The sequence below is a fragment of the Orcinus orca genome, chromosome X (assembly GCF_937001465.1).
Source record: "Orcinus orca chromosome X, mOrcOrc1.1, whole genome shotgun sequence".
Classification (NCBI taxonomy): domain Eukaryota; kingdom Metazoa; phylum Chordata; class Mammalia; order Artiodactyla; family Delphinidae; genus Orcinus; species Orcinus orca.
The window spans coordinates 42,751,268-42,779,011 of NC_064580.1; the positions used below are offsets into that span (position 1 = coordinate 42,751,268).

The 27,744-nt window shown below is 40.9% G+C and overlaps 1 protein-coding gene across 1 annotated transcript in view; it reads right to left on the bottom strand.

Annotated features, from left to right (window-relative positions):
- ZNF41 (zinc finger protein 41) overlaps positions 1 to 27,744 on the bottom strand; it is a 56,658-nt gene that overhangs the window by 21,242 nt on the left and 7,672 nt on the right. The window contains exons 2-3 of the mRNA XM_033409634.2: positions 7,522 to 7,765; positions 5,828 to 5,872 (exon numbers count right to left, since the gene is read on the bottom strand). Of these exons, the coding sequence (XP_033265525.1) occupies positions 5,828 to 5,872; positions 7,522 to 7,593 (117 nt within the window). The 5' untranslated portion in view covers positions 7,594 to 7,765. The remainder of the gene's footprint in view (positions 1 to 5,827; positions 5,873 to 7,521; positions 7,766 to 27,744) is intronic.

Genomic DNA, 27,744 nt, shown 5'->3' on the forward strand with positions numbered 1-27,744 from the left:
CAGCACAGCCAAGAAAAGAGATAAAAAATGGGGGGAATTCACTTCTTTCCTATCTGCCTACCTATGTATTATAGGGTCTGGTCACTTCCTACTTTATTCAGTAGATGATAATCTATTACTATTATGATTTCTTTTGCTACTCATATTGTCCCAGATTTGACCAGAGGGAGCTCCTTCAAAGTGGCTCCTGTGTCATTTTGACATGTTCCCATCTTTTGAGTGCTTCATTACTTCCCAGCACAATGAGTTCTTCCAGAATCATTTTGTACTTTCTCTGTTCCAACCCTGGAGTCAGTCATATCTCCAAGAAGCTCTAGTTCCTATTAGTGACAAATGGTAACTCAAGGTGTGCTCATTGTGCCTGGCATATAATTGTCATTTCAGCAGTCAGAGAAAGGAATTTTTTCCTTATAGGAGAATGCCAACTAATCAATATAGAAGAAATGATGGAATTAGAAAAACACCATTAGGGAAATAGCACCGTAATTAATTGTTACAGGCAGGAATCATTTCTAGATGCTACAATCAGCGGACAAAAGCATGAGAAATAGTCTCAATGTATACATAGTCTCAATGTATCTCCCCACAACCTAGTTGTTAATTACAAAGAGAAATATAGTAACTTTACAGTACCTGACAGATGCCATCTTAGCCAGGTGATCAAAGTTAACATTATCAATAAAGGACAAATTGGTATTGAATTCTTGCCAATGTGAGGCACTGAGAAGAACACAGCATCATTTCTGTGATATTTGACAAAAATGAAAAACCTGAATCTAATTATGAGGAAGCAGGAAAAAAACCCCAAATTGAGGGACATTCTTCCAAATGGTGTCATGAAAGTCAAGGAAAGGCTAAGGAACTGTTTCAGATTAAAGGGTAAAGGGACATGACAACTAAACATAATACATGAGCCTGGATTGGATCCTGGATCAGGGGGAAATACTATAAAGGATGTTATCGTGAGAACTGGGAAAATTATTTACAAATTGTATGTTAGTGAAACCGAGCAGGACCCTGTGGGGCTCCTGGGCATGGAAGCCTTTCTGTCCCCTGTTCTTTTTTTTTTTTCAAGATTTTTGTATTTATTTATTTGGCTATGCTGCATGGCTTGTGGGATCTCAGTTCCCCAACCAGGGATTGAACCTGGGCCCTGGCAGTGGAAGCCTGGAATCCTAACCACTGGACCACCAGAGAACTCCCTGTACCACATTTCTTGTTTGTAGGGAATAGATTCCAGCCTCCATGACCTTCCCTGACTTCCAAAGGGCAGATTTGAACAGTTGCTAATCAGTTAAGGGAGGGGATGCAGAGACAAAGGAGAAGCAGCCAAAAAACAATAGTGTAGCCTTGGGGCAGGGTCCTGGTTCCCCCTCAAGGGATACACATAATATCTTGAGCTCTTTACAGAACTAAAACCCCCAACAAATGGAAGGTGTTAGCATTCTTCATTCCAGAGAAGACCACATGAGGCCAGATTAAAGGAACCAGAGAAGCTCATCAAGAGACTACCTGAGACCAGATTAAAGGAGTGCAGGCCCTGCACGCACTCTAATCCTTACCAGCAAGCCTGCTCTTGAACCATTGCTATAAAACTCCTCATCCAATCCTCCCAGGTTGGGACACACAGTTTTTCAGGGCAGGAGCCTACTGTGTCCCCATTTGTCTGGCAAAGCAATAAAGCTACTCTTCTCTACTTCACCCAAAACTCTGTCTCTGAGATTCGATTTGGCACTGGTGCACAGAGGCCGAGTTTTTCACCTCATTAGGTAATTAGATAATACTCATCAAATATTAGATAGTACTAGATCAATGTGCAATTTCTTGATTTTGATAACTGTACTGTGATTATGTAAGAGAATGTCCTTGTTCTTAAGAGATACACATTAAGTATTTAAGGGTAAAGGGGAATTATGTCTGCAAATTACTCTCAAGTGGTTCAGAAAATAAAGTTTTAAATATTTCTGTGTGTATACACTACATACATACATACATATATACATAAATTGAGAAGAGAAAGCAAATGTGGCAAAATGTTAACAATTAGTGGTTCTGGGTGAAGGGCAAAAGAATCAAACGTTTCAAAAGAATTAATGCTTTAAAACTCTTAGTAGAAAATATAGGTAAATATTTGTTTAGGCCTTGGGGTAGGTGAGGATTTCCTAAACAACACAAAAAATGCCCTAAGTATCAAAGACAAGATCTAGTGATTCAACTGTGAGGAAATGAGGAAACTTTATTCATTGAAAGACCTTTGTTCTTTGGGGGCCCTTATTAGTGAGTGTTCAGGGGCACAGAGCAGGCATGGAACTCACAGTATCTGCTCCACCACCAGCAGCTCCGGGGGCAGATCCGCAAACACTGGGTGGTGCCCAGCACTTCTCCATCCACTAGCTCTCCTGAGCACAGCCCCAAGGGTTGCTGAGAGCAGGACCTCCACCTGAGCCTCTAGCAGCATGTCTGACCTACTCCCCTTCACTGCACAAGGGCACTCACCCAGGGAAAGCCCTGGGGTCAGGCTTGAGGGAAGCTCTCATTCTGCCTGCCCATCCTCCTGATCCTTGCTCTCTTGCCGGTGACCCCAGGACAGACTGGCAGGTGTGTAGGTGACATAGGGGAGGAGCCTCAGGTGGCGGGGAGGAGTGGCTATTTGCCAACCAGTATGGGAAAATTAAAATATTCTATCATTTGGCACTGGTAAACATTTTTTAAAAACTTTGTTTTACCATTTTAAAAAATTGAAGCAGGCTTCCCTGGGGGCGCAGTGGTTAAGAATCTTCCTTCCAAGGCAGGGGACATGGGTTCGAGCCCTGACCTGGGGAGATCCCACATGCCACAGAGCAACTAAGCCCATGCACCACAACTACTGAGCCTGTGCTCTTGAGCCTGTGAGCCACAACTACTGAGCCCACGTGCCGAGAGCCCGTGCACCACAACAAAGAGTAGCCCCCGCTTGCTGCAACTAGAGAAAGCCTGCGCACAGCAACGAAGACCCAACACAGCCAAAAACAAATAAATTAATTAATTAAAAAATAAAATAAAATAAAACTTGAAGCATAGTTAGTTTACAATGTTGTGTTAGTTTCAGATGTACAGCAAAGTGATTCAGATATATATATATATATATATATATACATATACTTTTTCAGACATTGTTAAATATTTTAAATATTTAACATACATTAAATATATACATTAAATATATATACATTAAATATTTAACATACATTAAATATATACACATACTTTTTCAGACATTGTTAAATATTTTAACAACTCTGACAGCCCAATCTGGTGGACAAAAGACCACACTCATCTGTCTCTCCCTCCCTGGGAGTCACACAGGGAAAGGGCAAAAAGACCATGCCAGGCACAGATGCCCCTCTGATCCCTTTCACTTTGGACTCCACCCTGGCTGGGTAGGCTTATGTGATGTGATGGAGAGGGATTTTGGAGCTAGTGACTTGGATACAAAGTTGCTAATATAGAACCACCCAGATTCTAGCCTCAGCAGCCACATACAAAAAGGTTTGGTTTTATGGCCCATTTCTACCATGGAGGATGGCCTGTGTCTCTGCCACCACCAGGACACTTACAAGGACTCCCTCATCCTAGGTGAGGATCCCCACTCCAGCTCTTGACAGCTCGCCAGTGAACCACACAGCAATGTCTCAGTCCCAAAACATTCTGCACTCTCACCCCAAGGGAACGCTGTGCTGCCAGGATTGGCCACTCACTGCCCATTCTGTCCCTGGCCATCTGCTCTGTCCCACCCTGCAGCCGGCTTGGGGCTCACTCCCCAAGGGCTGCTCTCACTCCTGCCCCAGCACACTTCTCCATCACCTCCTGTGATATAACTCTGCCCTTCTAAACCCTATCCCAGCCTAGCAGGAGGGCTCCTAGGGCACTTACTAGGCTGCCTGAAAGTATGCAGTGTAGCTCACTGTGCCCTCGCCTGGGGCTGGGGGTGCCCGAATCTTTCCTGCTCCCATGCTCCTCCCTCTGGCTTTCCCTGCTTACCCTACCCACTCCTGTCCCCTAACTTCTCCCTGCTCCCTCTCCTGATTCTTGTTCCCTCTGCATGGTCCCCATCTGACTCTTCCTTCATCCCTCTGTTTACTGTTCCTTCTAAATGTTTCTTGTTATTTCTGACTGTCCCCTGGTCTGTTTCCTGATGCCTCTGTTTATTGCTTCCTCTGATTGTCCCTTGTTCCATGTCTCCTGTTTCTTCTTCCCTCTGACTGATCCCTGATGCCTCTGACTGTCCTGTGTTCCCCTTGACAGCTATTCCTCTAGCTGATCCTTAGTCTGTGGCACCATTCTCGTTGCACCCTAGTCCATCTGGCTGCTCCCTGGTCCTGATGAGCCTTTCTCATTCCTTCTAGTTGACACAGACTGACTGCCCTTTGACTCCTCTGACTTCTTTGTAGACCCAATTCTTCCCTGCTCCTTGGGCAGTCCTGGAATGCATTTCTAATATGCTCTCATCTGGTGCTCTGCATCTGGTCCATGGACCACTGTCTGTGAAGTGCTGGTCTACCTGGCTCCTAGCCTAGGCTCTTGATCATCAACATATACTACTTCTGTGTGCTTTGTGCCACAGCTGGGTTCTGTACTTTCACCTTCTGCATCACTTGCATTACATCTGACTTTTGACTGGCTCCTTTGGCTGTTTCTTGGGCAGGGTGACCAACTGTCCCAGTTTGCCTAGGACTTTCCCTGTTGTAGCAGTGAAGTTCCACATCCCATGAAGCCCCTATTGCCCTATCTCAGGGAACTCTGGATGCTCCCCAGACTGTCTCTGGCTTCTGCAACTGTCCCTTAACCCCAGTGCCCACTACATGGGGCCTCTGGCTTCGGGAATGGACACTATGCCTTCCAGCTGTTCTCTAGTCCCTCTAGTTGTTCCCAGGTCAGACAGGTTGCTATCCAAACCAGATATATCTTTGATGTCCACTTTGCCGTTCCCTCTGGCTACTCCCCAACCTCTACGACTGTTCCTTGTTGCCTCTGGTGCCCTTGGCTACTCCTCATCCTCAGAGGTCCTTTTGCCTCTCCAACTGTCCCATGGGTCTGTCCCTTTCCTGCCCCTCCAACCTGTTCTACAGCCTCAGCAGCTGGTCCCTAGCTTCCTCTGGCTGCTGCATATCCCAGGCTCATCTTTCCCATTTCCCATTTCCGTTCCCCAGTATCTCTGCCTTTCCCCATCCTCTCAGATTCTCCTCTGACCCCTGGTACCTCTTGAAGTGGCTTGTCTGGCAGGCTCTTACCCAGTACACCAAACCTTTTTGCTTTTTCCTTTTAGCTGATTCTTCTGTTTCCTTGTCCCTGTGGATGGTCCCTGTTCCCTCTGGTTGATATCTGGTTCCTCTATTTCCTGGTCCCTCCTCCCATTTTGAGATCCTTCTAATTGTTCTCATATCCTCTGGCTCTTCCTTGCTCCCCACTATTAACACTTCTCCAGCCCCAACTACTGTTTCTTGGTCTCTCTGCTGCTCCTGGCCTCTGGCTCTTGTTTCCCATTTCCTCTGTTTGTTCCACTGATTTCCCACCTGTCCCCTGGGCCCCTTGGCTATCCTCTATTTCCAATAAGTGCAACATGGTCCCTCCAGCTGTTCCCTGTGGCTATTCCTCATCCCTCTTTCTCTTACTGACCCCTCTGCCTGTTTTCCAGCTTCAGCCACTATTTCTTAGCCCAACTGGCTGTTCCTCACCCCTGGGGACATTTTTATTGGTTCCTTGGTATCTCTTCCCATTCCCTGCTCTCTGACATCTAATGAAAAAACTAAGAACCTAACAAATAAATACGTGAATAAATAATATTTACCAGGGTCTTGGTCATTTCCATCTCTTCTTGCAAATGGGCAGAGGTCTATGGTTGGGAAGGAAGACATGAATGGAGAAATGTGCCTTGCAGAGATCAGAATAATTCATCTAGAAATTTCCACACATTGGCTGGGCAAGAGGCCATGTGCAGAAGGACTTGGGAGGACCACATTGTTGTGGCCCCAACCTGTGGGTCTGTGACTGATACGATGGAGAAGAGCCTGGACAAGGACAATTTTCCAAGAGTGGAAGTGCCCTACTGTTAGGCAGCAATTCGTTTACCATTCAATGTCCCTATACCTTTGACTCAAAATATAATTTCAGTGACTTGGGCAAAAAGATTTAAGTGTAAGAATTTCACCATAGCAGTTTTCATCACAACAGAAAACCTAGAACACCCTAAATTCACATATAGTGGATTGGTTAAATTAAATATAGTTTATCCATAGGATATAGTTTATCCTATGCATCATGTGTGTGTGAAGAAAAATATTTACTGCCTAGAAAATTATACTAAACTGCCAAGTTAAAAAGGAGACAACCAAATACTATGATTTCATTTTTAAACTTGAGCTATATAATGTATATGTGTGTGGTATGTATGTACACTCACAGCCCCACATGTATACCCACATACATGCACATACAAAGGAAAAAAAACTGTAAGGAACTATAGCTAAATGTTAACAATGATTAACTTTGGCTAATGCTGGAATTATAAGTAATGTTTTATTCTCTTGTATTTGCTTACCTGTATTTTCTAACATTATATTGTGAAATAATGCAATTATGAAATAGTAAACATCAAAATAATTTTTTAAAGTTTAATATTATCCTAATGACCACATGACCCTGAGCCCCTGTGACAACGAGCCTGTCCCAGAGGTGACAGCATCCACAGGACAGTCGGAAAGAGGGAGCTGTGGGGCAAGGTCTGGCTCCCTCATCATCTTGTTCTGTTTACAGAATCTCAAGGGGAACTTTTAGTGGGAAACTTGGTCTTGGCTATTGTGTGGTGAGGGTGGAAGACATGGTCAGGAGACAAGGTTCCAGTCCACTGCTGTCACTCACAATCCCAGAGGCCTGGGCAAGTCATGTACCTTCTCAGGCCACTTTACTCATCTTTGAGAGGAGGAGGAAGCAGAAGGGCCCTAGAGTCTGTGGTCACCCTACTATCCTGCCATTCTCTAAGTTCCAAAGAAAGGGGATTTTTCTGCCCTAGATCAGGATAGAGGAGAAATCAGCAAGTCCCCAAGGATCAGGGGAAAGCAGGCTCTGGTAGGGATCAGCTGAGTGTGTGCACAGAGCCAGTGAGGACTGAAGGGCCTGTGCTGGGCGTCAGGGGGTAGCGTCTCCCTGGCTGGGGCCGGTGGTCACCCCCACCCAGACCTCGCTCGCAGACACCCTGCAGGGAGCTGCCTCCCCCTCCTCTAGGCGGTGGGGCTGACCCTCCCAACCCACCTTTCCTCCATCGGCTGCATCACATTTTCCACTGAAACAGGAAGGGCTCTGGATGTGGGACACCAGCCACGTGGTGCTCACGCAGCAGGAAGATGGTGACCTGTCTCAGGGACACCAAGTCCGGAATTTGCCCCTCCTGTGACACACTTGCCCCTGCCCTGAGTCCCTAGTGACAGGTCGGGGCCATCTCCTCACTGAATAAACTCCTGTCCCTTGAGCCCTGTCTCTCCTCACCTCACACACACTGCCATGTCCCTCTGCAGCCAGGGCTGGGGACCACTGGGGAGAGCTCCGGTTGGCTGGCATTGTCCTGCTGAGCCTCAACCCTCAGGCTCTCCTGCTGACAACTCCGCTCTTCCCGGTACCCTGAGGCCAGGCGGGTCCGTGGACTCAGCCAGAGCTTCTGGGGCTGGAAGGAAGATCCTGCAGCCTTCACTACGGGGTCTGGCCCAGGGGCTGCGCAGAGACTCCAAGAAACCTGGAAAGACAGTGTCCACGTGGTCAGTCATTCAGCATTCACCCCATAAATGCTTCCTGGGGGCACCAAAGTACAGTTTACAACACTGGATACTGTGGAAGAGAAAAGTTCAGTAATCAACACCAAGTATTAGCATACAATATGGAAAAAAACTCATGAGATTTGGTGTAAAACGAATGAGAGTTTGAATTCCAGCTCTTTTGCATTCTAGCTGGAATCTGGGGAAGCCACTTTAGTCTGAGTTTCTTCACCTTAAAACTGAGGATGGGGGCTTCCCTGGTGGCACAGTGGTTGGGAGTCCGCCTGCCGATGCAGGGGACACGAGTTCGTGCCCTGGTCCAGGAGGATCCCACATGCCGCGGAGCGGCTGGGCCTGCGGGCCATGGCCGCTGAGCCTGTACGTCTGGAGCCTGTGCTCCGCAACGGGAGAGGCCACGGCAGTGAGAGGCCCGCGTACCGCAAAAAAAAACCAAACAAACAAAAAACTGAGGATGAAAACACCCATCTCATAGGGCTGTTAGAGTTAAATGACATGATGCTTCAAAAGCACTCCTATTTGGCATCAGGAACACACTCCATTGATATTATATATTGCTGTTATTATAAGGTGCAAGGAATGTTTTATTCGGTACCTCGTTTAATTTTCACACTCATCCTATGAACTAGGCATTACTTTTGCTATTATTCCCATTTACCATCAGATAGAGCTGTTCATAAATATTAAGAAATTTGCCCCAAGATCTCTTAGATTAGGGGGAAGGACAGGGATTCAAACCCAGGTCTGCCTAGCTCCAAAGTACATTTTCTTAACTACTGTGCCATATGGTATTCGATACGTGGAAGAATCACAATAAACATTATTTCTGTTTCTTGCTGCCTTTAAAGTGCTCTGGCTGAAGGATGACATGTCACATGTGATAAACCAAGCGTCTGTATAATTCAGTGTACATTCTGGGCAACTTATAGAGCCCAGCCACCCTCTTCTGCCAAAGATGAAAACATAAACTCTTTGTCCCCTCTCTCCCAATTCCCATCTGGCCCTGAAAGTCAGCATGTCTGCACAGGCTCCTAAATCGGTAACCTACACTGCTTGACAAAAACTGTGCCCCAAATGGTGCTATCAACTGGTTTCCATAGGTTCCTCAAATAATCACCAACACAGGCAACACAACCTCAATAGAAAATCAACTATTAATCTGCTCAATGCCCCCTGGATCCAAACCTGACCTCCTATAGGACTCCATAACTCACAGCCCATATGTAGAGTCAATGACTCCCATAAACCCCTCAAATATAGACCTTCCGGTCCATCACATACTAACTCACACAGTCCTGCAATTACCACAGGTAATTACTACAATTACTACAGGTCCCAATCAATGACTCCCATAGGGCTCCTAAAACTGTCTCCCAAAGACTTAAAATCCCAGGCTTGCAATCAATCTTTCACCACCTCAGTGTCCCAATCAATAACTCTCATGGACTGACTGATGACTTCAGATACTTTAGATGACTTCAGACCTCCAACTCTTATAAAACCTCAAGAATTTCTACAGAGGTCTCAATCACTTACCAACATATGTCTCTAATTATGTTTCTTCAAGGATTTCCCAAGATTATCACTCACTGACCCAACATGAATAGCATCTATAGGCCCTGGATTATCTAATCCTATTGGACTCTAACTCCGTGATGCCCCCCCACAGAAATCCTCCCAATCCTTTACTCCCAGAGGAACCAAATCAACCCCAAATCTGGTTTGGTATTGAATTTAAAGAATAAAAAGAAAATTTAAAATGCTTCCAGGCAGAAACAGCATGTTATTTACAATGGAAAGGGATCACAATGGCACTAGATTTATTTGCAACAATAGGAGCCATATTAGAAGAAAACATCTACAAATTATTGAAAGGGACTGCAATCCAAGAATTTTAAACCCACTCTAGCTGAATACCATGCTTCCGTTAGAGCAAAAGACAATTTTAGACATACAAGCACTTATAACATTATATGCCAATATTAGAATCTCAGGAGAATACTCAAGGGGATAGTCTAAGCAATTGTAAATTCAATAGTAACAGAAACCTCAAAATTGGAGGAAAGCAATTTTGAGAAATGATTATTGCAATTGATATATAGTTATAACTGAGTAAAGAAAAATGTATGTAATTGGGCATCTGGAACAAATAAGATTATTACTATTAATAAGTGGAAAAAATTTTAATACCCTGGGGAAATTTACTGAGTGAAATGAGGAGGAGGAAAATTATGCATCTCTTTTACTAGATCCAAATAATATTAAAACATTATTTGGATTTAGAAATAGAGAAAATATAGACAATCACATTTGTAAGGAAGGTGAAGGCAACTACTAGCAGAAATTGATAAAGATAAAACTCCAAACTATAATTCCAAAATAATAAGAAATTAGAGGGGAATTAAGAGAAACATGATCAAACCAGCAAAAAAAAAAAAAAAAATGGAAAAGAGAAAGTGAGGAAATATCAACCACGTAAAATAAATAGTAAACATAAGATAATAGGAGGCATGAAATCAAATATATTAGAATTCAACTAAATTGAATGAGCTGAATTCTGATGTAAAAGATAAGGACTATGGGATTGGGTTAAAAAAATACAGTTGCCACACATCTAAAACAAAAAGACAAAGATGTGAAATGAAGCACTGGACAGAAGTATGCCATGTTATTTGCTACTCTTTCCATTATGGTCAGCATTAGTTATGCCTTGTTAGGAAATCGTTGCCTACCTCAGGGTCATAAAGATGTTTAATGTTTTCTTCTAAAAGTTTTACTGTTTTATCTTTCACATTTAGATCTATAGTCTTCCCAGGAAGGATTTGGTGTGTGGTATGTGTTAGGGTCAAGATTCATTTCTTCCATATTGGTGTCAAGATGATCCAGTACCACTTATTAAAAAGATTACCCCTTGGGCTTCCCTGGTGGCACAGTGGTTGAGGGTCTGCCTGCCAATGCAGGGGACACGGGTTCGTGCCCCGGTCCGGGAAGATCCCACATGCCGCGGAGAGACTGGGCCCGTGAGCTATGGCCGCTGAGCCTGCGCGTCCGGAGCCTGTGCTCCGCAATGGGAGAGGCCACAACAGTGAGAGGCCCGTGTACCGCAAAAAAAAAAATTACCCTTTTTCCAGGTTGCCTTGTGACGATATATGTGGGAGTCCATTCCCAAACTCTGTATTCCCATTGGTCTATTTGTCTATTCTTGGACCAGTACTACACTGTCTTAATTAATGTGCTTCATATTAAGCTTTGATATCTGGTAGAGTAAAAGATTATTAAGTTGGATTGCATTAAAAGTAAGGACCTCTGTTCATGAGAAGACAAAATTAAGAGCATAAAGGCAAATCCCACAGTGGGAGAAGATAATTGCAATACTTGTATCTGACAAACAACTCATATCTCAAATATATTAAGAATTCCTAGAAATCAATAAGAACGATAGAAGAAGAACACAAGGATCAGACACTTCACAAAGAAGATATCCAAATGGCAAATAAGCATAGGAAAAGATGCTCAAATTCATAAGTTAGCAAGAAAATATAAGCTACAGATACTCATCCACATCCACCAGAAATGGCTTAAATGAAAAGGATTGAAAATAACCAAGAGCTGGCAAGGTTGTAGAGCAACTGAAACTCATAAATTGTTTTTTAGGAGCATAATATACTACAAACACTTTGGAAAACTGTTTGGTAGTATTTGTTAAAGCTGAACATATGCTTTATATCCTATGACCCAGCTATTCCATCGAAGCATTTACTCAAGAGAAATGCGAACATATGTTTACCAAAAGACAGGTATGATGATGGTCACAGTGGCTTTATTCAAAACTGAAAAGTATGCAAATGCCCATCAGCATTAGAATGGATAAACAACTTGTCCTTTATTAATACAAGGAATTAATACACAGCAACGAGAATCAACAACTGCTATACACAACATGCACAAATCTTATCTCATGAACATTATATTGGCCAAAGAAGCCAGACCTGAAAAAGCAATGAATCAATACTATATGATTACATTTCTATACATTTCAAAAACATGTAAAACTAATCCATATTGTTAAAAGTTAGGATATTGATACCCCTTGGAAGGAAGTTAGTGATTGGAAAGGAACACAGGAGGGCTTCTTGAGTGTTAGGAATGTTTTATTTCTTGATCTAGGTGGCTGGTTGTGCAGGTTTGTTCAGTCTTTTAAAATATCATCAAGCTAAACATGCATAATGTGTGCACTTTTCTGTATTATAATTCAATAAAGATTTTAAAAATATATAATACCCCAGACAAATGCAAGAAAATGAAAGTAGGTCTAGAAATATAATTATTGAGGTGGAAATTAAGGTCCAAGGTGCACAATAGATTAACAAAAAAAATAGATTATATTTTAATATAAAATATACAATAAAGAAGTGATAACTTGCATAAACATTTAGGGTCATTCAACATATACAAATAAAACCAGCACAAATGCATGGAACCACGTGAAGTCTTAAAAATCATAATTATGAGGACTTCCTCTTCTGGAGATGAAGTAGATATAATTTTATCTATTCTTCCTGCTAAATACAGCTGAAAACTCTGGACATTATCTAGAAAACATAGGAAAACTCTGAAAGGTGGAATGAAGAAGGCAGACTGGCTAAGGATCGTGAGACCTAAAAAAATGACATGGCAAAAAAAAAAAAAATGACATGGCAGTGAGTTCTCTGGGTTATCCCTTAGCCTCATATAGCCTAGACTAGGTGCTGGAGAAGCTACAACCCAGAAAGGCCAACGGGTACAGACAAAAACTGCCCCAAGAAAGCCTGCTCTCTCTAGTCAAAGGACCAGGAAAGGGGCAGTCTAGCAAGATAGAAAACTTTCAGACAATGATGGCTCTACTCAAGACAAACACAGAAAACACTGCAGCCCCAGCCCCACGACTAACAGCAAGGCCAAGTGGATCCAAGCCTAGACTTCTACATTTGTCAGACTGTAAGAAGGCACCCCCAGGCCCCAGCCCCCTGCCAGGGTGGTGTCAGAGAAAGCTTAATAGGGTGCTGTATCTTTCTTTCCTTGCTGGGAAATAACAGCTGCCTTCTCCTCCCCTACCTGTAGGTAACAGTGGATACCAAGGGAAGTAGTGACGAGGTGCCTACCCCCTCCCAGCCAGGGTGGTATCAGCAGAAGCCTAGTGGGGAGGTGGAACACCCACCCTCACTGAACAATAACAAGGAGTCCCCTGGCAAAAAAAAAAAAAGAGGGCAAGCGAGAACTTGGACTTCCAACCCACCTGTCAATAACAAATGTCACCTGTGATGTGACATTTCCCTTCACCAAACAGAGCTCCGTCAAAGAAAGCCTGATAAAACATAAGAGTCAAATAAATTCTAGAACCTCATAATATAATACCCAAAATGTCCTGGACATACTAAAAAAAAATCAAGTGTCATTAGAGAAATGCAAATCAAAACTACAATGAGGTATCACCTCACACCAGTCAGAATGGCCATCATCAAAAAGTCTACAAACAATAAATGCTGGAGAGGGTGTGGAGAAAAGGAACCCTCCTACACTGTTGGTGGGAATGTAAATTGGTACAGCTACTATGGAGAACAGTACGGAGGTTCCTTAAAAAACTACAAATAGAACTACCATATGACCCAGTAATCCCACTACTGGGCATATACCCTGGGAAAACCATAATTCAAAAAGACACAGGCACCCCAATGTTCATTACAGCACTATTTACAATAGCCAAGACATGGAAGCAACCTAAGTGCCCATTGACAGATGAATCGAAAAAGAAGATGTGGTACATATATACAATGGAATATTACTCAGCCATAAAAAAGAATGAAATAATGTCATTTGCAACAACATGGATGGACCTAGAGATTATCATACTAAGTGAAGTAAGTCACACGGAGAAAGACAAATAACATGTGATATCACTTATATGTGGAATCTAAAAATTAATTCAAATGAATCTGTATACAAAACAGAAACAGACTCACAGACATAGAAAACACACTTATGGTTACAAAAGTGGAAAGGTGGGGGGGAGGGATAAATTAGGAGGTTGGGATTAACATATACACAATACTATACATAAAATAGATAATCAACTAGGACCTATTGTATAGCACAGGGAACTCTACTTAATACTCTGTAATAGCCTATATGGGAAAAGAATCTGAAAAAGAGTAGGCATATGTAAATTATAACTAATCACTTTGCTGTACAACTGAAATTAACACAACATTGTAAATCAACTATACACCAATATAAAATTTAAAAAATTTTAAAAAGAAAGAAAAACATCAAAGCTAAGAAAAGGGGAAGAATACATATGAGCTTCACTTGTGTTCAGGAAAAAAAATAAGATGTCATACTAAGAACCAGGTAAATCTCAACTTGAATGAGAAAAGACAATGAGGATGGTGGAAGAGTAAGACGTGGAGATCACCTTCCTCCTCACAAATAGATCAGAAATACATCTACATGTGAACAACTCCTACTAAACACTGGCAGAAGACCTCAGAACTCCCAAAGGCAAGAAACTCCCCATGTACCTGGGTAGGGCAAAGGAAAAAGAAAAAACAGAAACAAAAGAATAGGGATGGGACCTGCACCAGTGGGAGGGAGCTGTGAAGGAGGAAAGGTTTCCACACACTAGGAAGCTCCTTGTGGGCAGAGACTGCAGGTGGCAGAGGGGGAAAGCTTAGGAGCCACGGAGGAGAGTGCAGGAACAGGGGTGTGGAGGGCAAAGCAGAGAGATTTCCGCACAGAGGATCAGTGCCAACCAGCACTCACCAGCCAGAGGCTAGTCTTCTCACCCGTCGGGGCGGGCGGGGGCTGGGAGCTGAGGCTCGGGCTTCGGAGGTCGGATCCCAGGGAGAGGACTGGGGTTGGCTGCGTGAACACAGCCTGAAGGGGGCTAGTGCGCCACAGCTAGCCATGAGGGAGTCCAGGAAAAAGTCTAGAGCTGCCGAAGAGGCAAGAATCTTTTTCTTGCCTCTTTGTTTCCTGGTGTGCGAGGAGAGGGGATTCAGAGTGCTGTCTAAATGAGCTCCAGAGACGGGCGCGAGCCGTGGCTATCAGCGTGGACCCCCGAGACAGGCATGAGACACTAAGGCCACTGCTGCGGCCACCAAGAAGCCTGTGTGCAAGCACAGGTCACTGTCCACACCTCCCCTCCCAGGAGCCTGTGCAGCCCGCCACTGCCAGGGTCCTGTGATCCAAGGACAACTTCCCCGGGAGAACACACAGCGAGCCTCAGGCTGGTGCAACATCACACCGGCCTCTGCCGCAGCAGGCTTGCCCCGCATCTATACCCCTCCCTCCTCCCGGCCTGAGTGAGCCAGAGCCCCCGAATCAGCTGCTCCTTTAACCCCGTCCTGTCTGAGCGAAGAACAGATGCCCTCAGGCGACCTACATGCAGAGGCGGGGCCAAATCCAAAGCTGAACCCCAGGAGCTGTGCAAACAAAGAAGAGAAAGGGAAATCTCTCCCAGCAATCTCAGGAGCAGTGGATTAAATCACCACAATCAACTGGATGTACCCTGATTCTGTGGAATACCTGAATAGACAACAAATCATCCCAAACTGAGAAGGTGGACTTTGGGAGCAACGATATATATATATTTTTTCTCTTTTTCTCTTTTTGTGAGTGTGTATGTGTATGCTTCTGTGTGTGATTTTGTCTGTATAGCTTTGCTTTTACCATTTGTCCTGGGTTCTATTTGTCTGGTTTTTTTTTTTTTTTTAGTACACTTTTTAGCGCTTGTTATCATTGGTGGATTTGTTTTTTGGTTTGGTTGCTCTCTTCTTTCTTTTTTTTAATTACTTAAATTTTTTAATAATTATTTTTTATTTTAATAACTTTATTTTATCTTATTTTATTTCATTTTACTTTATTTTATTTTACCTTCCTCTTTCTTTCTTTCTTTCTCACTTTTATTCTGAGCCGTGTAGATGACAGGCTCTTGGTGCTCCAGCCAGGCATCAGGGCTGGGCCTCTGAGGTGGGAGAGCCAAGTTCAGGACATTGGTCCACCAGAGACCTCACAGCTCCACATAATATCAAACGGTGAAAATCTCCCAGAGATCTCAATCTCAACCAAGACACAGCTCCACTCAATGACCAGCAAGCTACAGTGCTGGACACACTATGCCAAACAACTAGCAAAACAGGAACACAACCCCACCCATTAGCAAAGAGGCTGCCTAAAATCATAATAAGGTCACAGACACCCCAAAATACACCACCAAACGTGGACCTGCCCACCAGAAAGAAAAGATCCAGCCCCATCCACCAGAACACAGGCACTAGTCCCCTCCACCAGGAAGCCTACACAACCCACTGAAACAACTTTAGCCACTGGAGACAGACACCAAAAACAACGGGAACTACGAACCTGCACCCTGCAAAAAACGAGACCCCAAACACAGTAAGATAAGCAAAATGAGAAGACAGAAAAACACACAGCAGATGAAGGAGCAAGATAAAAACCCACCAGACCTAACAAATGAAGAGGAAATAGGCAGTCTACCTGAAAAAGAAAGAATTCAGAATAATGATAGTAAAGATGATCCAAAATCTTGGAAATAGAATAGAGAAAATGCAAGAAACATTTAACAAGGACCTAGAGGAACTAAAGATGACACAGGCAATGATGAACAACACAATAAATGAAATGAAAAATACTCCAGATGGGATCAATAGCAGAATAACTGAGGCAGAAGAACGGATAAGTGACCTGGAAGATAAAATACTGGAAATAACTACTGCAGAGCAGAATAAAGAAAAAAGAATGAAAAGAACGGAGGACAGTCTCAGAGACCTCTGGGACAACATTAAATGCACCAACATTTGAATTATAGGGGTCCCAGAAGAAGAAGAGAAAAAGAAAGGGACTGAGAAAATATTTGAAGAGATTATAGTTGAAAATTTCCCTAATATGGGAAAGGAAACAGTTAATCAAGTCCAGGAAGCACAGAGAGTCCTATTCAGGATAAATCCAAGTAGAAACATGCCAAGACACATATTAATCAAACTATCAAAAATTAAATACAAAGAAAAATTAAAAGCAGCAAGGGAAAAACAACAAATAACATGCAAGGGAATCCCAATAGGTTAACAGCTGATCCTTCAGCAGAAACTCTGCAAGCCAGAAGGGAGTGGCAGGTCATATTTAAAGTGATGAAAGGGAAAAACCTAAAACCAAGATTACTCTACTCAGCAAGGATCTCATTCAGATTTGACGGAGAAATTAAAATCTTTACAGACAATCAAAAGCTAAGAGAATTCAGCACCACCAAACCAGCTTTACAGCAAATACTAAAGGAACTTCCCTAGGCAGGAAACACAAGAGAAGGAAAAGACCTAAAATAACAAACCCAAAACAATTAAGAAAATGGTAATAGGAACATACATATGGATAATTACCTTAAATGTAAATGGGTAAATGCTCCAACCAAAAGACATATACTGGCTGAATGGATACAAAAACAAGACCCCTATATATGCTGTCTACAAGAGACACACTTCAGACCTAGGGACACATACAGACTGAAAGTGAGGGGATGGAAAAAGATATTCCATGCAAATGGAAATCAAGAGAAAGCTGGAGTAGCAATTCTCATATCAGAAAAAATAGACTTTAAAATAAGACTAGTACAAGAGACAAAGAAGGACACTACATAATGACCAAGGGATCAAGCCAAGAAGATATAACAATTGTAACTACTTATGCACCCAACATAGGAGCACCTCAATACATAAGGCAAATACTAACAGCCATAAAAGGGGAAATCGACAGTAACACAATCATACTAGGGGACGTTAACACCCCACTTTCACCAATGGACCGATCATCCAAAATGAAAATAAATAAGGAAACACAAGCTTTAAATGATATATTAAACAAGGTGGACTTGATTGATATTTATAGGACATTCTATCCAAAAACAACAGAATATATTTTCTTCTCAAGTGCTCATGGAACATTCTCCAGGATAGATCATATCTTGGGTCACAAATCAAGCCTTGGTAAATTTAAGAAAATTGAAATCGTATAAAGTATATTTTCTGACCACAACGCTATGAGACTAGACACCAATTACAGGAAAAAATCTGTAAGAAATACAAACACATGGAGGCTAAACAATACAGTACTTAATAACCAAGAGATCACTGAGGAAATCAAAAAGTACCTAGAAACAAATGACAATGAAGACACGACGACCCAAAACCTATGGGATGCAGCAAAAGCAGTTCTAAGAGGGAAGTTTATAGCAATACAATCCTACCTCAAGAAACAAGAAATATCTCAAATAAACAACCTAACCTTACACCTAAAGCAATTAGAGAAAGAAGAACAGAAAAACCCCAAAGTTAGCAGAAGGCAAGAAATCATAAAGATCAGATCAGAAATAAATGAAAAAGAAATGAAGGAAACGATAGCAAAGATCAATAAAACTAAAAGCTGGTTCTTTGAGAAGATAAACAAAATTGATAAACCATTAGCCAGACTCATCAAGAAAAAAAGGGACAAGAGTAAAATCAATAGAATTAGAAATGAAAAAGGAGAAGTAACAACTGACACTGCAGAAATACAAAGGATCAAGAGAGATTCCTACAGCAATTATATGGCAATAAAATGGACAACCTGAAAGAAATGGACAAATTCTCAGAAATGCACAACCTTCCGAGACTGAGGCAGGAAGAAATAGAAAATGTGAACAGACTGAACACAAGCACTGCAATTGAAACTGTGATTAAAAATCTTTCAACCAACAAATGCCCAGGACCATATGGCTTCACAGGTGAATTCTACCAAACATTTAGAGAAGAGCTAACACCTATCCTTCTCAAACTCTTCCAAAGTATAGCAGAGGGAGGAACACTCCCAAACTCATTCTATGAGGCCACCATCACCCTGATACCAAAACCAGACAAAGATGTCAAAGAGAAAGAAAACTACAGGCCAATATCACTGATGAACATAGATGCAAAAATCCTCAACAAAATACTAGCAAACAGAATCCAACAGCACATTAAAAGGATCATACACCATGAACAAGTGGGGTTTATCCCAGGAATGCAAGGATTCTTCAATATACACATATCAACCAATGTGATACACCATATTAACAAATTGAAGGAGAAAAACTATATGATCATCTCAATAGATGCAGAGAAAGCTTTCTACAAAATTCAACACCCATTAATCATAAAAACCCTCCAGAAAGTAGGCATAGAGGGAACTTTCCTCTACATAATAAAGGCCATATATGACAAACCCATAGTCAACATTGTTCTCAATGGTGAGAAACTAAAACCATTTCCACTAAGATGAGGAACAAGACAACGTTGCCCACTCTCACCACTATTATTCAACATAGTTTTGGAAGTTTTACCCACAGCAATCAGAGAAGAAAAAGCAATAAAAGGAATCCAAATTGGAAAAGAAGAAGTAAAGCTGTCACTGTTTGCAGATGACATGATACTATACATAGAGAATCCTAAAGATGCTACCAAAAAATTACTAGAGCTAACCAAAGAATTTGGTGAAGTAGCAGGATACAAAATTAATGCACAGAAATCTCTGGCATTCCTATACACTAATGATGAAAAATCTGAAAGTGAAATCAAGAAAACACTCCCATTTACCACTGCAACAAAAAGAATAAAATACCTTGGAATAAACCTACCTAAGGAGACAAAAGACCTGTATACAGAAAATTATAAGACACTGATGAAAGAAATTAAAGATGATACAAACAGATGGAGAGATATACCATGTTCTTGGATCAGAAGAATCAACATTGTGAAAATGCCTATACTACCCAAAGCAATCTACAGATTCAGTGCAATCCCTGCCAAACTACCACTGGTATTTTTTACAGAACTAGAACAAAAAATTTCACAATTTGTATGGAAACACAAAAGACCCCGCATAGCCAAAGCAATCTTGAGAAAGAAAAATGGAGCTGAAGGAATCAGGCTCCCTGACTTCAGACTATACTACAAAGCTACAGTAATCAAGACAGTATGGTACTGGCACAAAAACAGAAATATAGATCAATGGAACAGGATAGAAAGCCCAGAGATAAACCCACGCACATATGATCACCTTATCTTTGATAAAGGAGGCAAAAATATACAGTGGAGAAAAGACAGCCTCTTCAATAAGTGGTGCTGGGAAAAGTGGACAGCTACATGTAAAAGTATGAGATTAGAACACTCCCTAACACCATACACAAAAATAAGCTCAAAGTGGATTAAAGACCTAAATATAAGGCCAGACACTATCAAACTCTTAGAGGAAAACATAGGCAGAACACTCTATGACATAAATCACAGCAAGATCCTTTTTGACCCACCTCCTAGAGAAATGGAAATAAAAAGAAAAATAAACAAATGGGACCTAATGAAACTTCAAAGCTTTTGCACAGCAAAGGAAACCATAAACAAGACGAAAAGACAACCCTCAGAATGGGAGAAAATATTTGCAAATGAAGCAACTGACAAAGGATTAATCTCCAAAATTTACAAGCAGCTCATGTAGCTGAATAACAAAAAAACAAACAACCCAATCCAAAAATGGGCAGAAGACCTAAATAGACATTTCTCCAAAGAAGATATAAAGATTGCCAAAAAACACATGAAAGAATGCTCAACATCATTAATCATTAGAGAAATGCAAATCAAAACTACAATGAGATATCATCTCACACCAGTCAGAATGGCCATCATCAAAAAAATCTAGAAACAAATGCTGGAGAGGGTGTGGAGAAAAGGGAACACTCTTGCACTGCTGGTGGGAATGTGAATTGGTACAGCCACTATGGAGAACAGTATGGAGGTTCCTTAAAAAACTACAAATAGAACTACCATATGACCCAGCACTCCCACTACTGGGCATATACCCTGAGAAAACCATAATTCAAAAGGAGTCATGTACCACAATGTTCATTGCAGCTCTATTTACAATAGCCAGGAGATGGAAGCAACCTAAGTGTCCATCACCGGATGAATGAATAAAGAAGATGTGGCACATATATACAATGGAATATTACTCAGTCATAAAAAGAAACGAAATTGAGCTATTAGTAGTGAGGTGGATGGACCTAGAGTCTGTCATACAGAGTGAAGTAAGTCAGAAAGAGAAAGACAAAATACCATATGCTAACACATATATATGGAATCTAAGGGGAAAATATGTCATGAAGAACCTAGGGGTAAGACGGGAATAAAGATACAGACCTAATAGAGAATGGACTTGAGAATATGGGGAGGGGTATGGTAAGCTGGGACAAAGTGAGAGAGTGGCATGGACATATATACACTACCAAACGTAAAATAGATAGCTAGTGGGAAGCAGCCGCATAGCACAGGGAGATAAGCTCGGTGCTTTTTGACCACCTAGAGGGGTGGGATAGCGAGGGTGGGAGGGAGGGAGATGCAAGAGGGAAGAGATATGGGAACATATGTATATGTATAACTGATTCACTTTGTTATAAAGCAGAAACTAACACACCATTGTAAAGCAATTATACTCCAATAAAGATTAAAAAAAAGAATAAAGTGGGAGAAATAAATCTACCTGATTTCAATACTTTTTATTTAACTATAGGAATCAAGACAATGTGGTACAGATGAAGGGAAAGGCACATAGATTAACGGAACAGATTAGAGGACCCAGAAAAAGCACAGTCAACTAATTTTTTTACAAAGGTACAAAAACAATTCAATGTCTTTTCAACAAATGGTGCTAGAGTAATAGGACACTCATAAGCAACAAAGAAACAAACAAACCAAAATGAAACAAAAACAAAAAATGAATCTCATTCTAAATATCACACTTTATAAAAAATTAACCCAAAATGGATCATAGATTTATATGTAAAATATAAAACTGTTGGAAGACAACAGAAGAGAAAATCATCAGGACTTAGGGCTTAGTGAAGAGTTCTTAGATATGACACCAAAAACATAATCTTTTAAAAGAAAAAATAGATAAATTTGACTTCATCAAAATTAAAAATTGTGGCTCTACAAAAGACACTCAAGAGGATGAAATGACAAGCTTCAGACTGAGAGTAAATATTCACAAACCCCGTATTTGACAAAAGACTCATATCTATAACATAATAAGAACTCTCAAAATTCAACATTGAAGAAACAAACAACCCAATTAGAAAATGGGCAAAAAGGGCTTCCCTGGTGGCGCAGTGGTTGAGAGTCCGCCTGCCGATGCAGGGGACACGGGTTCGTGTCCCAGTCCGGGAAGATCCCACATGCCGCGGAGCAGCTGGGCTGGTGAGCCATGGCCGCTGAGCCTGCGCGTCCGGAGCCTGTGCTCCGCAACGGGAGAGGCCACAACAGTGAGAGGCCCGCGTCTAACGCAAAAAAAAAAAAAAAAAAAAAGTAAAGAAAGGAAATGGGCAAAAGACATGAAGAGACATTTCACCAAAGAGAATATATGGAGGGCAAATAAGCACATGAGAATATGTTCAACATCCACAGACAAGCATATTCTAACATCTATATGGAAAGGCACAGCCCCTAGAATAGCTAAACCAGTCCTGAAGAATAAAGTGGGAGAATCACTCTAATAGATATTAAAGCTTACTGCATGGGTACACTAATCAAGACTGTGGTTTTGGCAGAGGGACAGACACAGATCAATGGAACGGAATAGAGGATCCAGAAATAGCCCCACATAGGTATGGCCAACTGATATTTTTTCAAAGATGCAAAACAAGTCAATGGTGCTAGAACAACTGTACATTCAGGGCAAAAAGAACCTCAACCTAAACCTCACTCCTTACACAAAAATTAACTCAAAATGGATCACAGACTTAAATGTAAAATGTAAAACTATAAAATTTTTATGAAAAACATAGGAGAAAATCTTTAGGATTTAGGGCTAGACAGAGTGTGGTATGATAAGAAATATATATTTGGTTTTTGTTCCTGGCACAGATCTCTTAAAAGCCCTGAGATTTCTTACGTGATAAGAGTGATAAGAGCATCTTTTGTTAGTTTGTTATTCCTTACAAGCCCCTTCCAACGATGCCTGAGTTTATGCTGATGAAGGGACTCATGGTGGGTTCTTAGATAATTTTAGGGTGGGGGCTGGTTGCCAAAGGAACCAATCATTTGGTTATAGGGCTTGATTAGAGGGTTGAAACTTTCAGTCCCACTCCCCCCCCAACCTCCCTCCTAGGGAGGGGAGAGGAGCTGGAGATTGAGTTCAATCACCAGTGGCCAATGATTTAATCAATGGGGTCTACATGATGGAACCTCCATATAAACCCCTCCAGAAAAATCCCTAAATAATGAGGTTTGGAGAGCTTCCAGGTTGAACACAGATGTGCTGGGAGGAAGGCATGTCCAGAGAGGGCATGGAAGATCTGTGCCTTTCCCCCCATACCTTGCCCTGTGTATCTCTTCCATCTGGTTGTTTCTGAGTTGTATCCTTTATAATAAACTGGTAAACATACTGTTTTCCTGATCTCTGTGAGCTATTCTAGCAAATTATTGAGCCTGAAGAAGAGGTCCTGGGAACCCCCAATTTATAGCTGGTAAATCAGAAGTATGGGTGGCCTGGGACCTGCAGTGACTGGCATCTGAAGTGGGGGCAGTCTTGTGGGATTGAGCCCTTTAACTTATGGGATCTGATGCTAACTCCAGGTAGGTAGTGTCAAAATTAAATTGAATTATTGGACATTCAGTTGCTCTCAGAGAATCAGAGAATGACAAAGTTTTTAGACTGGACACCAAAAGCATAATCCATAAAAGGAAACACTGATAAATTGGGTCTTGCCAAAAATTTAAAAACTTTTGCTCTGAAAAAGACCAGAGGATGGAAAGGATGAAGAGGATGAAAAGCCAAGCTACTGACTGGGAAAAACACTTGATGACAACATATCTGACAAAAGACTGGTATCTAGAATACGTAAAGAACTCTCAAAACTCAACAGTAAAATCATCCAAACAATTCAATTAGAAAATAGGCAAAACGCATGAACATTTCACCAAAGAGGATATACAGATGGCAAATAAGTATATGAAAAGGGGTTCCATATTATTTACCAGGGAAATGAAAATGAAAACTACAATGAGATATCACTATACATATGTCAAAATGGCTAAAATAAAAAATAGTGACAACACAAAATGCTGATGAGGTTGCAGAAAAACTGGATCTCTCCTACACTGCTGGTGGGAAACGGTTTGGTAGTTTCTTATAAAACTAAGCATGCAATTCCCATACGGCCCAGCAATAGTACTCTTGAGCATTTATCCCAGAGACATGAAAGCTTATGTTTACATAAAAAATCTGTACATGAATGTTCATAGCAGCTTTACTGGTAATAGCTCAAAACTGGAATCAGTCCAGATGTCCTTCAACAGGCGACTGCTTAAGCAAACTGTGGTACATCCACCCCAAGGAGTGCAATTCAACAAGAAAAAGGAACGAACTGTTGATACTCACGCTACTTGGATGGTTTTTAAGAACATAATGCTAAGTGAAAAAAGCCAACCTCAAAAGTTTATATACTGTATGATTTGATTAATATAACAATTTTGAAATGACAAAATTTTAGACATGGAGCACAGGTTAGTGGTTTCCAAGGGTAGTGGAGACAGAAGGGAAATAGGTGTGGTTATAAAAGGGCAACACTAGGGATCCTTGTGATGTTGGAACTATTCAGTATTTTGACTATGGTGATGGATACACAAACCTACACAGGTGATAAAATTGTATAAAACTTGGTACATGCATATACACATACATGTATGAGTAAAACTGGGGAAATCTGGATAAGATGGTTGAATTGTATCAAGGTCAAAATTCTGGTTGGCATATTATACTTTTATTTTGTAAAATGTCACCATTGGAGGAAACTGGGCAAAGTGCACAAGGGATCACTGTATTATTTTTTACAACTGCGTATGAATCTATATCTCAAAATATATTTTAAGTAAAAAAAAATTTTTAAAGGATGTTCAATGTCAATGTTTAAAAAGATGTTCAAAGCTTTTGTACAGTAAAGGAAACCATCAACAAAACAAAAAGACAACCTACTGAATGGGAGAAAATATTTGCAAATGAGGTGACCGATAAGGTATTAATATCCAACATATATAAATAGCTCATACAACTCAACATCAAAAAAACAAAAAAAAGGGCTTCCCTGGTGGTGCAGTGGTTGGGAGTCTGCCTGCCGATGCAGAGGACACGGGTTCGTGCCCCGATTCGGGAAGATCCCACATGCCGCAGAGCGGCTGGGCCCGTGAGCCATGGCCGCTGAGCCTGCGCGCCCGTAGCCTGTGCTCCGCAACGGGAGAGGCCACAACAGTGAGAGGCCTGCGTACCGCAAAAAAAAAAAAAAAAAAACAATTAAAAAGTGAGCAGAAGAACTGAATAGACATTTTTCCAAAGAAGAAATGCAGATGGCCAACAGGCACATGAAAAGATGCTCAACATCACTAATCATCAGGGAAATGCAAATCAAAACCACAATGAGATATTACCTCACACCTGTCAGAAGAGCTATTATCAAAAAGTCTACAAATAACAAATGTTGGCAAGCTTGTGGAGAAAAAGGAACCCTTGTACACTGTTGGTAGGAATGTAAACTGGTGTAGCCACTGTGGAAAATGGTATGGAGGTTTCTCAGAAAACTAAAAATAGAACTACCATATGACCCAGCAATTCCACTCCTGGATATATATCTGAAAAAAACAAAAACACTAATTCAAAAAGATACATAAACCCCAATGTTCATAGCAGCACTATTCACAATAGCCAAAACATGGAAACCACCTGTGTCCATCAACAGATGAATAGATAAAGATCTATCTATCTATCTATATCTATCTATATATACACACACAATGGAATACTACTCAGCCATAAAAAATAATGAAATTTTGCCATTGCAGCAACATGGATGAACTTGGAGGGCATTATGCTAAGTGGAATAAGTCAGACAGAGAAAGATAAATACTGTATGATATTGCTTATATGTGGAATCTAAAAAATACAACGAACTAGTGAATAAAACAAAAAAGCAGTGGACTCACAGATATAGAGAACAAACTAGTGGTTACCAGTGTGGGGAAGAGGGGCAATATAGGGGTCTGAGAGTGGGAGGTACAAACTATTGGGTGTAAGATAGGCTCAAAGGTGTATTGTACAACACGGGGAATATAGCCAATATTTTGTAATAACTGTAAGTGGAAAGTAAACTTTTAAAAGTGTACAAAAATAAAAAAAATTTTAAAAAGATGTTCAATGTCATTAGCCATTAAGAAAATGCAAATTAAGACAATGATGATATAATCACTGCACACCTATTAAAACAGCTAAAAATGTTTTAAATAGCAACAATACCAAATTCTGGAGAAAATGCAGAAAAACGATCTCTCATATGTTGTCAGTGGGAATGTAAAGTGGTACAGACACTCTGGAAAACAGTTAGGCAGTTTCTTTAAAAAAGTGACCCAGCAATTGCACTTCTGGGCATTCATTCTAGAGAAATGAAATCTTACATGTACACAAAAATCTGTACAATTGTTCATAGCAATTTTATTTGTAATAGCCCCAAACTGGGGACAACCAAAATGTCCCCCAGTAGATGAATAGTTAAACAAACTGTAGTACATCTATAATATGGAATACTACTCAGAAATAAAAAGAAATGAACTATTGTTACAACGATAGTTGTAAGGATGGTTTTCAAGGACATTATGCTGAGTGAAAAAAAAAAACAATCTCAAAGGCCACGTACTGTATGGTTCCATTTATGTAACATTCTCAAAATAACAAAATTATAGAGATGGAAAACAGATTATTGGTGGCCAAAGGTTAGGGATGATGGTGGGGGTGAAAAGTACAAAAAGGGTAATAGCTCTGTATATTGATTGTGGTGGTCGTTACACGAATCTACACACATGGCAAAATGACAAGGAATTAGGCACACACATTGTACCAATGTTAAATTTTTATACTGCATTATGATTTTATAAGATGTAACTATTGGGGGGAACTGGGTAAAGGGTACATGGGATTTCTCTGTCTTATATTTGCAACTTCGTATGAACTATAATTATTTCATAATAAAGAGTTTTTAAATATCACAATCACGCTGGGAAATTTTATTATAATATAATGGGTCAAGTAGACCAAAAAAAGAAGTAAAGAGGATTTGAAAAATATAATCAGTGCTAGATTTAATTCTGTCCAATTAATATACTCTTCTTTTAGACTCATGGCACAGTTAAAAAAACTTTAAATTGTGTAACTTGGGGCTTCCCTGGTGGCGCAGTGGTTGAGAGTCTGCCTGCTGATGCAGGGGACACGGGTTCATGCCCTGGTCTGGGAAGATCCCACATGCCGTGGAGTGGCTGGGCCCATGAACCATGGCCGCTGAGCCTGCGCATCCGGAGCCTGTGCTCCGCAATGGGAGAGGCCACAACAGTGAGAGGCCAGCGTACCAAAAAACAAAAAATTGTGTAACTTGCACTCAAAGAAAAAAATATTGATATTTCTTAAAAATTAGAGTTTTGGCAGGCTATATTACCAACAATACTACAAAAATCAGAAATATAGAATCAAAATTGCTAAGAGACTATGTCTTAAACATCCTCACCACAGAAAAGAAATGATAATTATGTGACAGGATGGAGGTGTTAGCTAAAGCTACTGTGGTAATCATGTCGTAATTTATAAATTTATAAACATATCAAATCAAAACACTGTATACCTTAAACTTATACAATGTTATACGACAATTATATTTCAATAAAAAAGAAATATAGAATAAAAAGATAACCAAATGACCAAAACTAGTTTGCAGTTAAGAAATAGTCTCTACAGATACAAACTACTACACATAAAATAGATTATAAGAATTTACTGTATAGCACAGGGAACTATA